We start from the raw sequence: 15004 nt of genomic DNA on the forward strand, positions 1-15004 counted from the left end.
ACATGAAAAAAAATGTGCTGAATGCTTTATGGCATATGTCACTATCTCCTTTCCCCATTCATTATAAAGGCAGAAGTCAATGCTAACGGTTTTGCGCCAATTCTGCAAAGATCGAAGAGCGACAAGAGACAAAACCACACTACGCCACACGTTTAGCAAACCGTCCTTATCTATTGTTTCGCCACAACTGGATTCATTTCTTATAACTTTTCATCTTTCACACAGCCGCTGGAAACAGAAATGTTTTTTAATCCATCATGATTTTATGACACTGTGCGGGTGTGCGGTGGTCCTCATTGGAAACAGTCTTCCTTAATGCAAAACACTTCCGCTTTTGTCCACCGGCGTCACTAAAATCTAGCAAAACTGAACCGTTACCAAGTGTTGCTTTAAGAGTTGTATTCGCATGAATTTTTATTTCCAAGAACAAAATAATACTTTCTTGAGGAACTTGAAAAAAACCCCACATTATCAAAGGATATTCAATTTCCAAGAATAAATTGTAATTTGTTTGGGAAAAAAAGATGATTGCAAGCATCAAGCATAAAAAAACGACACTCAGTGAAAAAGTCGTGAAAAAGCCTGATTTTGACAAGACTAAAATCACCTTGGGAGTAAAAAGTCATTACTTGAGAAGGAATAAAGTCCTGAAAATTAGTCTAGCTGCAATGTCTAAGTTGTATTTCTTCTTTTTTCGAGAAAAAAAGTGTGAATGATTTCAAAAACTAAGAATTGTTGACGTTTCAATCTCAAAATTTCCACGTAAACGGTAATGCATGAGTGCGAGCACCTGCTGTGCTTCTCAGCAACAATACGAAAGTTTTGTGCAATAACAATAACAAACTCTTCTAAACGCATAGCTGTTATCATGACTTCATCCTGTAAAATGACCACTTTTTCTCACTTAATTGCTGTCATTATTCCTATTCCAATCCCGAGTGGCCAACACATCCAGAATCAAATGTTGTCTTTCCTCCTCTTAAAAGTCTTGGCCCGAAAAGTTCACAGATTACAAGTTCACAAATAATCACTGATACATTAATTCAAGGAAATGTGTCATTGAATGAAAATACCTTTCGAAAAAGCTTCCCTCCCCTGAGTGTTTCTATACATATTATGCATTCAAAAAATCCCAAGCTGATGACGAGCGCTCCACACACATTTCTTGAATTTGTCTTAAACGTGACCGTGTGTGTTTCGACATTATGTGCATATGTGTGCTGTGATTTTGGCTGCCAGCATATCCTACTGCTTGATTCAAGTAATTTGGCAATGTACAGAAGAGACAGCTTATTGTTTTAATGGAGGGCAGAAATGGCTTGCGACCCCTCCCATCATGCACAGGGTCAGCCTCTCCCCATCGCCGTTGCTGCAGTTCTTCAGGCGTTTTGCAGGACGAGGGTCAAAACGGCACAAAATTCAAAACTAAACTAAATAAAATGCACGAGGTGCCCCGAGGACAAGATTCAACACTGTTTTACATTAGCACCTGTAATGCTGTGGAAATGTTCACATCTCTAGAACACAGGTATTCACTTTTCGCTACATTATATGCTGTGATAAACAATTTCAAAAGCCTTCTCCAACTGTACAAATACCCATGAGTGAGATTTTCTTTCCGTGTGATTTTTTTGTCTTTGCTTTAAACAAAAAAAAGGTAAAAGATTCAACATGTAGTCATTGAAACTTTTCCATTCAAGCCATTTGTAGGAAGTGCGTGGCATTAGTTGTGAAGTGCGCACGCTATTCGACAGAAGCATCGTCACATAACGGAGAATCTGAAAAACAACACTGAACATTTATAAAGCAGAGGTAAATACGACATCCCAGGGGAAAAAAAACGCACTGGTTCAGATTTACAACGGTTCCTCCACGGGAGTTTTTTTTTTGTTTGTTTGAACAGGAACAAGCACGCCGTTCACCCGTTTGTCATTTGTCTTTGTAGTCCAACCTGATGAGTAGCGTCTCTTTGAGAGCCTTATGCACGAGGAAACTTGCATAATTCAAGAGTTTGTTGTGCCTTTTTTTAAAAATGTTGTTTCACAAGAGGCTCTTCCCAAGGGCTTGGATCGCTTCAAAGTCCGGCTGATCTTTTCCCCGAGACAAGTGTTGATCGTGTAAACACAGGGTTGGTGTTGAATGTTGTGCTGATGGCTGGTTTTGGCAATAAAGGGGGCGTGTGTTTGGACCTGAGGAAGGGAGGAGAAAAAAAGATGATGCAATGAAGATTTTTTATTTTTATGAGCAGCAAGTGAACAAGTAGCATACTACAATACAGCAATAGTGGTATTTTAGAATGCTCAAAGATGCCACAAGAAAGCGCCGAAGCCCTAAATGAGTAATTAGTGACAATTTAGTCAACATTTTTAGGTGATACATTGCAATAGGACAGGTGGGTTTAAGGGGACAGGCAGAGAGAACAAACATTGTGGAATAAGATCTCAGAGAGCTCATTGAATATTAAGGCTGGGAGCGTTAACCAGTGTTGTTAATCTTACTGAAAAAAAGTAATTAATTATAGTTACAAATTACTTCTCACAAAAAGTAATTGCGTTAGTAACTCAATTACCTGAATGTAAGAGTAATTAGTTACTTGGCAAAGTAATTGGTGATAATTACTTTTTTTTCCCCCCTCAAAAAAAACCAACAACAAAAAAACAAAAACAAAACATTGGCCACACTATGTGAAGTTTTTTGTGAAGGTTTTTGGTACAATTGGCCCGAGCCCAATTCTTTACCCGAATTTACCCTTTACCCTGAATCAACTGTTAAAAGTTGTTAAAATTGCTCCCATTATTGCATTTGTTCCCTTCTCTCTACTTTCGACATATGAAAGTTTTAAAACTGTTTCATCATTTAAAGATAGATTCAAGTCAAGATTTTGCCGATTTAGAAGTATTTTGGATAAAAAGTTACTTAGGTTCGCTAGGAAGGTTCTCTACAACAGAGCCGTCCTAAAAAGTCTACTGCTTTAAGATGGCGGCTGTCTACTAACGCATTTAGTGCCATGCAGTGTTGTTAATTTTACTTTAAAAAAGTAATTAATTACAGTTACAAATTACTTCTCCCAAAAAGTAATTGCGTTAGTAACTCAGTTACCTGAATGTAAGAGTAATTAGTTACTTGGCAAAGTAACTAGTGATATATATATATATTTTTTTTTTCTCCAAAAAAAAAAAAAAAAAAAAAAAAAACACAGGTCACACAATGTGAAGCTTAAAGGGTTTGGGGGACAATTGGCCCTAACCCAATTCTTTACCCTCCGCTTAACTAGACACAAGGGTATTGCGATAACTAGCTAGTAACCTTTGCTATGTGTGGAAGTCATTTAAAGTTGTGAATCAATCGTTAAAGTTGTTAAAATTTCTCCCGTTATTGCATTAGTTCCCTTCTGTCTACTTTAAACATGTGTAAGTTTTAAAACGGTTTCATCATTTAAAGATAGATTTAAGTTAAGATTTTGCCGATTTAGGAGCATTTTAGATAAAAAAAAAATTACTTAGGTTCGCTAGGAAGGATCTCTACATCAGGCCCTTCCTGAGAGGTCTACTGCTTTAAGATGGCGGCTGTTTACAAACGCATGTAGTCCTTAAAACATGTTGGCAATGCAGCAGTGTCTGTCATTTGCATCTAGTTCTATAATATGATATCTACCGTGTCATGTGGGCGTAGTTTGTCGGCTATGGCTGCAGTCAGGTATTATTGGAGCCACCTAGCATCGCGGTTGCAACGGCGTCTTCCCCACTCCTGCTCAGCTCTCGTCCCTGTGAGTCCGTTTCTCTCAGACTTTTTTTTTATTCAACCAACTTAGTAACGCATAGTAACGCACGCCTTTCCCGCCTCAGTAACGGTAACGGCGTTGCCAAGATGAGAAAAGTAATTAATTAGATTACTCATTACTGAAAAAAATAACGCCGTTATTAACGCCGTTATATTGTAACGCCGTTATTAACAACACTGGCGTTAACTTTGAGTTAACGCACATATTAATTAACACATTTAACTATTTTAATTGCACATTAACTCATTGTGAATCAATATAGGTTAATATTTCATTAGTATAACTGGACATTTAAAATAAAAAGTATATGCTAAATACTAGAGTTATCCGATAATGACGTTTTAACCGATAACCATAAGCGGATTTTAAGGGGGGGCCAGGCCCCCCTGGTGGCCGAGAAGTGTCATTTCATGAAAATGACTTTCCTATATATGTATAAAAGTTGTAAAGCAATAAAACTGCAACAAAAATAAATGAAATGAACAAAAAAAATATTTTTTATAATGGGTCAAAATTATTTTTGGAACAGATCATGTGACAAGCACCTTAGACGGTCAATTGCTTTGCATATAATTTTAAAAAATATATAAAAAATTAGGGGAGGGCTTTTTTATTTTTCAAATGATTTTTTTCTTTGAAAATATTTTTGTGTTCAAATGCAAATTTTTCAATCCCAAATATTTTTTCGCGTTCAAAAAGGTTTTCTATGATTGAAATGTTTCTGTTTTTGATTGAAGTGATTTTTCTTTTTGAAAATATATGTTTTTGAAGCAACTTATTTTTTGATTGAATGATAAAGACAAAAACGTCCTAGCCAAAATGTGGCCCAAACACAAATCAACATTACTTCAATCAAAAAAGTTGCTTCAATCAAAAAAAAAACTTGACTTCAATAAAGAAAAGAAAAAGAAAAAAAAATCAAAGAAAAATAGCTTTCAAATGCATATTTTTGAGTTTCAAATTTATTTTTGCATTCAAACACATTATTTTGATTGAAAATATATATTTTGGTTGAAGCAACTTTTTTTTTTATTGAATAATAAAGACACAAATCTACCTCCATATGGCTCCGCCCAGGGGATACAATTTTTGACTGGGGTAACTACATTGGCATGACACCGGCGGGCGTTCCATACTGTATTCAATGGATGACGATCTGGGTGAAAAGTATTGCCTAAGCAGCCTGATTTAGAATTCCCCTCAAGAGTGATGGGAAACAAAAAACGCTCATTGTCAACTGATTATTATAAATATTCTTGTAAGTTAATTTTATTGCTGACACTACATCTCGGGGTCGTCAACATGTTGTGCCCCCTTGCCCCAAAAGTCAAACTCCGCCTATGCCGATAACCGATATCTCGATATTGCGCAACTCCAAAAATCCGAGATCTAGGAATGGTCAATAAGAATAACAGCCGTGTTTAGCTGTGACCATCCCTTGTACAAAGACAGAAGGCTACTACATTAACTTTTAAGGCAACATGCATACTGGCCCAAAACCGATAATGAAAAAAAAAATACTACTACTTTTGAATTAATTATTATACAGAACGTGATGAATCACAATGAATCTCACACGTAATTATTTTAAATGAGCATTAAATCATTGTCTCGATGGAGATAGATGTCGAATTCATTTGAAGTGGGAGGTCTGGAACCGATCATTCGCTGCCAGCTCCTCCCAGCGCAAAATGGATTCGACGTCTTTTGCCATCATTGGCAGCCAATAAATTAGTATAGTTTATTATTTCATTAATATGGTAGTAGATTTAGGTCATCACATCTCATTAACTTGAAAGGACACCCAGTAAGGAAAAAACACACTAAACAAAAAAATGACATATTGGGAGGAGGAAAGGGAAGAAGAGCGTAAGTCAGCAGTGTTGATGATGGTCAGCCGGGAATGTATATTAAAACTAGGGCTGTCAAATTTATCGCGTTAATGGGCGGTAATTATTTATTTTTTTATAATTATTCACGTTAAAATATTTGACACAGTTAACGCATGGACGGAATGACCCGTTCATGCATTGCCTCAAACTGTTCACAATGAAGCCGTTTTAGCGCATTGAGAGCGAAAAGTCGAGTAGACACAGGCAATCATTGGACAGTGCCTTTAATTGGCTTAAGCTTTAACAGCCACTACTAACAGTCATGTTTGCCCAACTTCCCATCATGCATTTGGGGCGGAGCAAGAGATGATCTTTTTCTTAACAAGCTTAATTGAACACAACGCAGTTCATACTGTATACCATTTGCAGCCACCACTGACAGTCATGTTTGCCCAACTTCCCATCATGCATTTGGGGCGGAGCAGGAGATGATCTTTTTCTTAACACGCCTAATTGAACACAACGCAGTACATACTGTATGCCATTTGCAGCCACCACTGACAGTCATGGTTGCCCAACTTCCCATCATGCATTTGGGCGGAACAGTTAAGTCGCTTCAGTTTCATTTAGTGAAAGCACAACAAAAATATTCCTATCTCTCTAAAAATAATGTTTGCAAAAAGAAAAAAGCTCGATGCAAAGAGAACTGGCATTCCCAATCAAATAGCTATGCAAAATACACATAAATGTTAATAATGTTCATGCCATCTTGTGGATTTATTGTTATAATAAACAAATACAGTACTTATGTACAGTATGTTGAATGTTAATGTCCGTCTTGTCTTATCTTTCCATTCCAACAATAATTTACAGAAAAATAGAGATGGTTTGAATTGCGATTAATTACAATTAATTAATTTTTAAGCTGTGATTAACTCGATTAAAATTTTTAATCGTTTGACAGCCCTAATTAAAACTAATCAAATTACAAATCGGTCAGTAAAATCGGAGCAGACATACCTCGAGCGTGGTCTTCAGCCAGGTACCCAGCTCTGAGAAGCCTGCTTGGCGCTTGCGAAGTTGCTGACTCCGTTCATGTTGATCAGGGAGTCAAAGTTAAAGTCAAGTCCGTCGGCGTCCATCAGCTCGTTCCTGATGATCGAGTCCATGTCGCACTCCAAGCTGCCGTTAAACATGTCCAGGTCCAGATCTGTGGGGAAGCGGTCCTGGCAGACACCTCCGTTGCTGCTCACCGCCCCGTTCAAGAAGATTGATGTGTCGATCTGCATGGAGGAGGAGCCGTTCCCTCCCAAGGGTGAAAGCAGGAGCTGCTGTTTGGCGTTAGTCAGGGCGTTCACCTCGTTGGCTAGATTCAGGCCTCTGTTGATGGACCTCGCAGCGCTGTGGTTGTGGTTGTTGCTTTGTAGCGTCTCCCCTTGGTTGCCTTGAATTCCTCCGGCAGTTCCGAAAGTCATGATAGGATCATTGCGTAGCATGAGGCCGCGGCGTGAGTTCTGCGACACCACGGCAGCAGCGCTGGCCTGCGACATGAGAGGGTCCGACTGGGTCATCATTACGTCGCTGTGGTTGTCAGAGTTGAGAAGATCTTGTAGCGTCACACTACCAAAGCGGGAAGTGCCGATGCTGGAGAATGACGTCTGTTTGTTCTCTTGGATGGTTTGCATGGGGGACGGACGCAAGGAGGAACCTGGCGCGTGGGAGCCGAAGATGGAGTTGCTGTAGTTTCCTCCGCCGTTGGAAGGAGAGTTGGACGAAGGTGAGGCGCTGGGGGAAGATGAGCCCAGCCCGTTGGATTTGGGGACAAACGTGAACCCCGTGGTTCCGTTTGAAGTGACTTGCCCTGAAGTGTTCGGCAACAAGTTGATGTTATCCAGCTCATCCATCAGCTCGTCAGCGAGTCCGTCATTCAGGTTCATTGTGCCGGCCAGGTCTGCCAGGCGGGGCAGCTCGGCGGGGGCGGCCTTTCCGTTGCCCGCGTTGCCTGGAGACAAAGTGCGGCCGGGACTTGAGTAAAGCATCGGCGAGAGGGGAGGCTCGTCATCGGGGACCTCGTCCAGCTCTGGGTTGGCCAGGATCGGCGAAAGACGACCGCTCACTGTGCTGGCATTGGAATTAGTGCGGGAGCGGAAGTCCGTCCAGGCGTCCAGTTCCTCGCTGCTGCGTGACGTCGGGCTCCCTGGCCACTTGGAAAGTCCTGAAGGACTGTCGCCGTTGACGTCGCCTGCTGCGGCCGCCGCGGCTTGTAATGCGGCCTTCTTCTTGGCGGCACGGCCACGGGCCGACTTGGTGTACTTGTTGCTGTTGTCCATGGAGACGGCGCGGCGACGAGGAGCTTTGCCGCCCTTTCCTCCTTCTGGATTGATCATCCACCAGGAACTCTTGCCCGTTCCTTCGTTCTGGACACGGATGAAGCGGCTGTGCAGTGACAGGTTGTGCCGGATGGAATTCTGCAATACAAAAGGGAACTGGTCATTACTTGCTCAATGAGCTTCGTTAGTATTGATCGGTTGTGTTCAGTAACAAAGGACAGAACCATTTGTTAGGTTTTTTTTTTTTTGTCAGGTATCTTTACTTGAGTTTGAGTGACATTTTAAAAAGATATCTTGAGTGACTCCGCTTGAGCAAGTAAGTCCTCATCTTTGGCGTTGTAGAATCGTACTAGCTTAGAGGCATTTGTGGTTTCGGGCTGGGACAACATCTGGCATTTCAAGATTGTTGTAGCTCTTGTTGTGTTCAATAAATTGCTGCCATTAGGAAGAAGGCACTTGATGTAAGTTGTTGTTCTTGGGGATTGTCACAACAACGGAAGACACCCATTGTTTTGACTAACTAGACAGCGATAAATAAAAGTGCAGCAGTTGGAGTCGGTGTCTACATTGTTTGCAGCATGGCCTTTGTGTTGAGATAATCTATAATCAAGTGTCTCCTAAATGATAAACAAAGGGGCCCTTTGTTGCGCAAGGGCTGTATTTAGTCACGTATCGTGTGCTTGAGCATGCCACCGTGTATCGATAAACTCCTGGCTTTTTTTCCTTCATTATTAATGGACGGACACATACGCTACGGATGAATACGCATTGATGCTCATAGCCAACTTTTTATACGATAAGGCGCACCTGACTATAAGCCGCACCTAGGGCCGGCCCAGCCTATACGCAGACTGTGCAGCTGCTTAGGGCCCCTGACCACTAGGGGGCCCAGATAGGGGGCAATCTGGCAATTGTTTAATTTATATTTTATTTTGTTTACTACAATTTGCTTAATTTGACTTTTGTGAGTTTTGATACTTGATTACAAGCTTAATTTAATGCCAGCAATATGAAGCAATTATCAGAAATCCCAAAATTTGAAAAATAAGGTCCCATGAAACCTTTTCTTCAAATTTGTAAAAAAAAAAAAAAAGTCAAAATAAATGTGACAAAATGTGATTAATATACAAAATATGTACATATAGGTTGGATTGCATGTATGGGTTTCACAGTACACTGTGACGAAATGGTGGCCCCTTAGCATTATTTTGCTTAGGGCCCCCAAAGGGCCTGGGCCGGCCTTGCATGCAATCCAACCTATATGTAGTACATATATTGTCCATTAATCAGATTTTGTTGCACTGTATTCTTCAAACTTCTCACCCCAAATGATTGCCAGTACTTACAGTAGATAATGCAAAACCTATTTTAAAAGAGGAAAGAAGTTAAGGAAAAACTTTTATTTTTTAACCCTATGTTGCCGTATGTATCACATTTGATACACCTAAAATTTCATGATTTTGAGACTAATTCAGAGTTTTGACATTTCTTTTTTGGAAAAAAAAAAGATGGATGCAAGTCAACACATGCATCTGCAGGTTCCATGAAAAAAACAAACAGGATATAGCAAGGGTTATAGATATCTGAGCGCTTATTACACATATTTATTTTGACTTTTCTTTTTACAAATTTGAAGAAAAAGTTTCATTAGGACCTTATTTTTCAAATTTTGGGATTTCTGATAATTGCTTCATATTGCTGGCAATAAATTAAGATTGTAATCAAGTATCAAAACTCACAAAAGTCAAATAAAGCAAATTGTAGTAAAAAAATAAAATAAACAATTGCCAGATTGCCCCCTATCTGGGCCCCCTAGTGGTCAGGGGCCCTAAGCAGCTGCATAGTCTGCGTATAGGCTGGGCCGGCCCTGATTGCATGTATGGGTTTCACAGTACACTGTGACGAAATGGTGGCCCAAAAATATGGGCCCCTTGGCATGATTTTGCTTAGGGCCCCCAAATGGCCTGGGCCGGCCCTGGCCACACCCTTCAAATTTGGCACGAAAACGGCATTTGTTCATTGATAAGCCGCACTGGACGATAAGCCGCAGCTGTGCTCACTGTAATATCGGATATTTACACCAAGAGATATGAACCGGTAACGCTTTATTTGACAGCGGCATTATATGACTGTCATAAGACCAAATGAACCACCATGAGTCTTTGAACCAATAAGCTGCAAAGATTCATTGCTTCAAGAAGCTGGCCATCATTCCTCCCTTGGGGGAGACAGTCAACCTCTGCTGCCACCTTCTGTCAATGTTGTCATCCAACATGCCTCCTAGCATGCATTGCAGCGCTACAGATAAAAATAACAATCAAAATTCATGATCTGTGCTTATTATTTCTTCAGTTACTGTTCCAGTTGTTTCAGTAATTGCTAGATATGGTATTTGGTAATACGTTATTTGACAGTGGCGCAATAAGACTGTCATTTGACAATCATAGTTATGACATGACACTGTCATGAGCATTAGTGAATGCTTATAACAGATGTCATTTTGTGTTATCCGGCAAATTATCTCCCTTTTGAATGTATGTAAAAGATCAGAGCTGGACATAAATGAATTTAGTGACATAATTTGCCGGATGACACTTAATGACATCTGTCATAAGCATTCAGTAATTCACATGATAGTGTCATGTCATAATTATGACGGTCTTATGACAGTCTTATGACGCCGCTGTCAAATAAAGTGTTACCTATTAACCCAAATAAATCTAAAAAACCGCAGGATTAAAAATGAAGGAAAAAAGTAGCGTCTTATAGTCCAAAAATTGCAGTATTTATTTGCAGACTTATTGCTGCTTGTAGATTAGGCATTAGCCAGTAGAGGGCATGCAAACTCACAGCTTTCAGCCTACAGTAGCACACTTGTATTTGGTTTTTGTAAATCTTACAAAATGCTGCCAAATTCTGACCGAATCAGTCAACCACTGCAATCAGGCAGACTCCACAGTTCCAAGCAATACAATGTTATGACTGTCTGAATAAGTTCGGGGAAAACTACAGACCACTTCAACTTGTAACAAGAAATTCAAGCTGTTTGAATGACACTGTGATAAGAGAATGACATAAAGCACACCCTGAAAATTAATGAGGAGAAAAGCAAGTGCATTTCTTGACAACTATCCTCCGTGGAATGTGCAAGACGGCTTCTTTTCTGCGCCACAAACTACTGAAGTGTTTTGGCAAATTCATTATTATTTTTTTGGGGTTGCCTTTTCTGTCCTCCCTCTCTCATTCCGTCTCTGACAGGACCTGAGGGAGTGTGTGGCAATGTTAATTCCTTCCATTTAAAGTAAGTCATCCGAAACAGAGTTGCGTGTTTCCCTTCTCCAATGTATAGTTAACGCCACCAAACTGACCTTGTTCCCGAGTTCAAACAGGCGAAAAGTCAAAATCGCTAATTTGTTTTCCACGAAGCTTTCCCGTCTTTCCTGGGTTTGGTTTGGATTGGCAGCGCATTCACTGAAGGAACAAGCGGGTTTAAATGATCCTCTTTTCTTTTTAATGTAGGGTGTGGGCAGTCTTAACATTTTTTTGCTCTCTGCGGGTTTGCGTGTTTGAACATTGTGTGCATATACACGCATGTTTGTGTGTTTAAGGTGGTCAACTGGAAAGTATTGTCCGCAGTGTTTTTGAAACTATAAATTCAAGTTTTGTCTGACGCAAAACCATAAAAGAATTGCATTTGATAATGATTTTTGGACATTTATGAGTGTTCCATGCGTGTGTGTGTTTAGTCAGTGCGGTGCAGTAAGATGAGATACCAGGGAGACCAGTGTTTATCCTTTGGCAGTATCTCAGGAGGCATGACATAATGTCGTCTGATTATCCAACATTTTAACACACACACACACACACAACACGATACACAATACTGTGCATTCTTCTAATGGAGTCGCAGAGGGAGAAGCAGCAGCTTGAGAAAAATAACTAAAAATACATAATAACTTGAGCCACCTAGGTAGACTTGCAGTGGGGCAAATAAGTATTTGGTCAACCACTAATTGTGCAAGTTCTCCCACTTGAAAATATTAGAGAGGCCTGTAATTGTCAACATGGGTAAACCTCAACCATGAGAGACAGAATGTGGGAAAAAAACAACAGAAAATCACATTGTTTGATTTTTAAAGAATGTATTTGTAAATCATGGTGGAAAATAAGTATTTGGTCAATACCAAAAGTTCATCTCAATACTTTGTTATGTACCCTTTGTTTGCAATAACGGAGGCCAAACGTTTACTGTAACTCTTCACAAGCTTTTCACACACTGTTACTGGTATTTTGGCCCATTCCTCCATGCAGATCTCCTCTAGAGCAGTGATGTTTTGGGGCTGTCGTTGGGCAACACGGACTTTCAACTCCCTCCACAGATTTTCTATGGGGTTGAGATCTGGAAAATGGCTAGGCCACTCCAGGTCCTTGAAATGCTTCTTACGAAGCCACTCCTTTGTTGCCCTGGCTGTGTGTTTGGGATCATTGTCATGCTGAAAGACCCAGCCATGTCCCATCTTCAATGCCCTTGCTGATGGAAGGAAATTTTCACTCAAAATCTCTCGATACATGGCCCCATTCATTCTTTCCTTTCCACACATCAGTCGTCTTGGTCCCTTTGCAGAAAAACAGCCCTTACGCATGCTGTTTCCACCCCCATGCTTCATAGTGGGTATGGTGTTCTTCGGATGCAATTCAGTATTCTTTCTCCTCCAAACACGAGAACCTGTGTTTCTACCAAAAAGTTCTATTTTGGTTTCATCTGACCTAACACATTCTCCCAGTCCTCTTCTGGATCATCCAAATGCTCTCTAGCGAAGCGCAGACGGGCCTGGACGTGTACTGGCTTCAGCAGGGGGACACGTCTGGCAGTGCAGGATTTGAGTCCCCGGCGGCACATTGTGTTACTGATAGTAGCCTTTGTTACTGTGGTCCCAGCTCTCTGTATGTCATTCACTAGGCCCCCCCGTTTGGTTCTGGGATTTTTGCTCACCGTTCTTATCATTTTGACGTCACGGGGTGAGATCTTGCATGGAGCCCCAGATTGAGGGAGATTATCAGTGGTCTTGTATGTCTTCCATTTTCTAATAATTGCTCCCACAGTTGATTTCTTTTCACCAAGCGTTTTACCTATTGCAGATTCAGTCTTCCCAGCCTGGTGCAGGTCTACAATTTTGTCTCTGGTGTCCTTCGACAACTCTTTGGTCTTGGCCATAGTGGAGTTTGGAGCGTGACTGACTGAGGTTGTGGACAGGTGTCTTTTATACAGATACTGAGTTAAAACAGGTGCCATTAATAGAGGTAACAAGTGGAGCCTCGTTAGACCTCGTGAGAAGAAGTTAGACCTCTTTGACAACCAGAAATCTTGCTTGTTTGTAGGTGACCAAGTACTTATTTTCCACTCTAATTTGGAAATAAATTCTTTATACAATCAAACAATGTGATTTTCTGTTTTTTTTTCCACATTCTCTCTCTCATGGCTGAGGTTTACCCATGTTGACAATTACAGGCCTCTCTAATCTTTTCAAGTAGGAGAACTTGCACAATTGGTGGTTGACTAAATACTTATTTGCCCCACAGTATGTGAGGAATAAAAAAGTCTTGGAGGAAACATCTGTGACTGACACGTGGTGAAAAGTGAAAGCGTGTGCAAGAGGTGTTGATGGCACACATGGTGTGTGTTAGTGTTAAAAGAAAAAAAAAAGTTCCCACAGACACACAAACCCTCTTCGATGAAATGTTTCACTGGCTTTATTGAGGTAGATGACATAAAAATCACTCGCTAAACCCTTGGCAAAGACGAAACCCCACAGGACAAATATTAGGAATCTACCAACAGGCATCCACAAGTGGAATTTCCCTTTTTGTTATTTGAACTGTGAAAATCTCCAAAAATAAACTCTAAATGTATCCTGTCTAGACTCCCTCTCTTTACATCATAATTCGAGCTATTGGTTGACATAAATATAAGCACTGTGTTGTATTTTTGTCAGAATTTGGTTTGAGGTGGGGTAAACTTATTATGTTGAGTACATGAACACAACGGGGTGTGTATATGCGTGTGTGTGTGTATGTGCATTCAACTGTATAGCTCCTCTGGGCAATTTCCAAATCCCATTAATAAAAAGAGCTGAGTGAGACAGCACCTCTGATTCATGACTACCAACCTCTACAACTAAATAACACACATTCATTGGCTCCTGACATGGTTGCCTAGTATTCCCCATACTGTTGTAATGTATTCTTTAAGGTCACGTTGCATTTTCAGGCAACTTAAACACACACACTGCATACAACTATTCAATATTGTGGATATGTTCCACATAAACATGCTAGAAGTGAAAATCCGAAATATAGTAGTTGAGCAAAAGCATGTGCCTACATAGTCAATAGGTGGGGCTTGAGCAACTGTCATTTTGCACTAAATGGAAAAACGTGTTATTTTTTTGTGCAGCCCATTTATTTCTTAAAGCAATAGACAACATATACTATAAAATGACCTTCATGTGAAAAAGGTTGCACAAAGTATTAAAGTATGCAAATTGTGCATTTTTTTTTACCTCTGATAATTGAGAAAATAATGTATAAACACAAAAATTGACACTGCTTATGAGCGTAACCATTGTTTGACAAACGTGATGCCGGTCACGCCTCGCGAGTACAACACAAACGCTGACAGTAGCCAACAAAATAGGCAAACCAATATCTCTGTACCTATGCAATCTGATGCTTTCTCCGTCTGAGATTTAGACGAAGCCTGCTTCATTTCCTTGATTCATTAAACTAGAAAACCCAGCAGAGGCCGACTTGGACTCCTAATATTCCCTAGCAATGGCCGATTTGGCCTCTCCTCCGTGAGTCGCGATAGTTTGTGTCAGTTCAAGTCAAGCTACATTTATTTATGAAGTTTGACACTTTTTACACATTTTTTAATTCACTTCTCCTATACTGCACACATAACGACAGAAAGAATTGCCCAAATGTGTACATTGTTTTGAAGAAGAAGAAAAAGCATTTTAGAACTGCAATTTGAGTGAGTGTAAAGCAGGAATTGTGTCTAT

General features: G+C 40.3%; 1 protein-coding gene across 2 annotated transcripts in view; it reads right to left on the bottom strand.

The window, feature by feature from the left end:
* Positions 1-575: 575 nt before the first annotated feature.
* Positions 576-15004, bottom strand: part of foxo3b (forkhead box O3b) — an 88086-nt gene continuing 73657 nt past the window's right edge. The window contains exons 1-3 of one of the 2 annotated variants that reach the window (XM_057822090.1): positions 11312-11612; positions 6634-8081; positions 576-2189 (exon numbers count right to left, since the gene is read on the bottom strand). In XM_057822090.1, the coding sequence (XP_057678073.1) occupies positions 6648-8081; positions 11312-11536 (1659 nt within the window). In that variant the 5' untranslated portion in view covers positions 11537-11612 and the 3' untranslated portion in view covers positions 576-2189; positions 6634-6647. Of the gene's footprint in view, positions 2190-6633; positions 8082-11311; positions 11613-15004 lie in introns of those variants that run through there. The other variant, XM_057822089.1, reaches the window with a different exon arrangement.

This window comes from Corythoichthys intestinalis, chromosome 19 (genome assembly GCF_030265065.1).
Source record: "Corythoichthys intestinalis isolate RoL2023-P3 chromosome 19, ASM3026506v1, whole genome shotgun sequence".
In the NCBI taxonomy this organism is placed as follows: Eukaryota; Metazoa; Chordata; class Actinopteri; order Syngnathiformes; family Syngnathidae; genus Corythoichthys; species Corythoichthys intestinalis.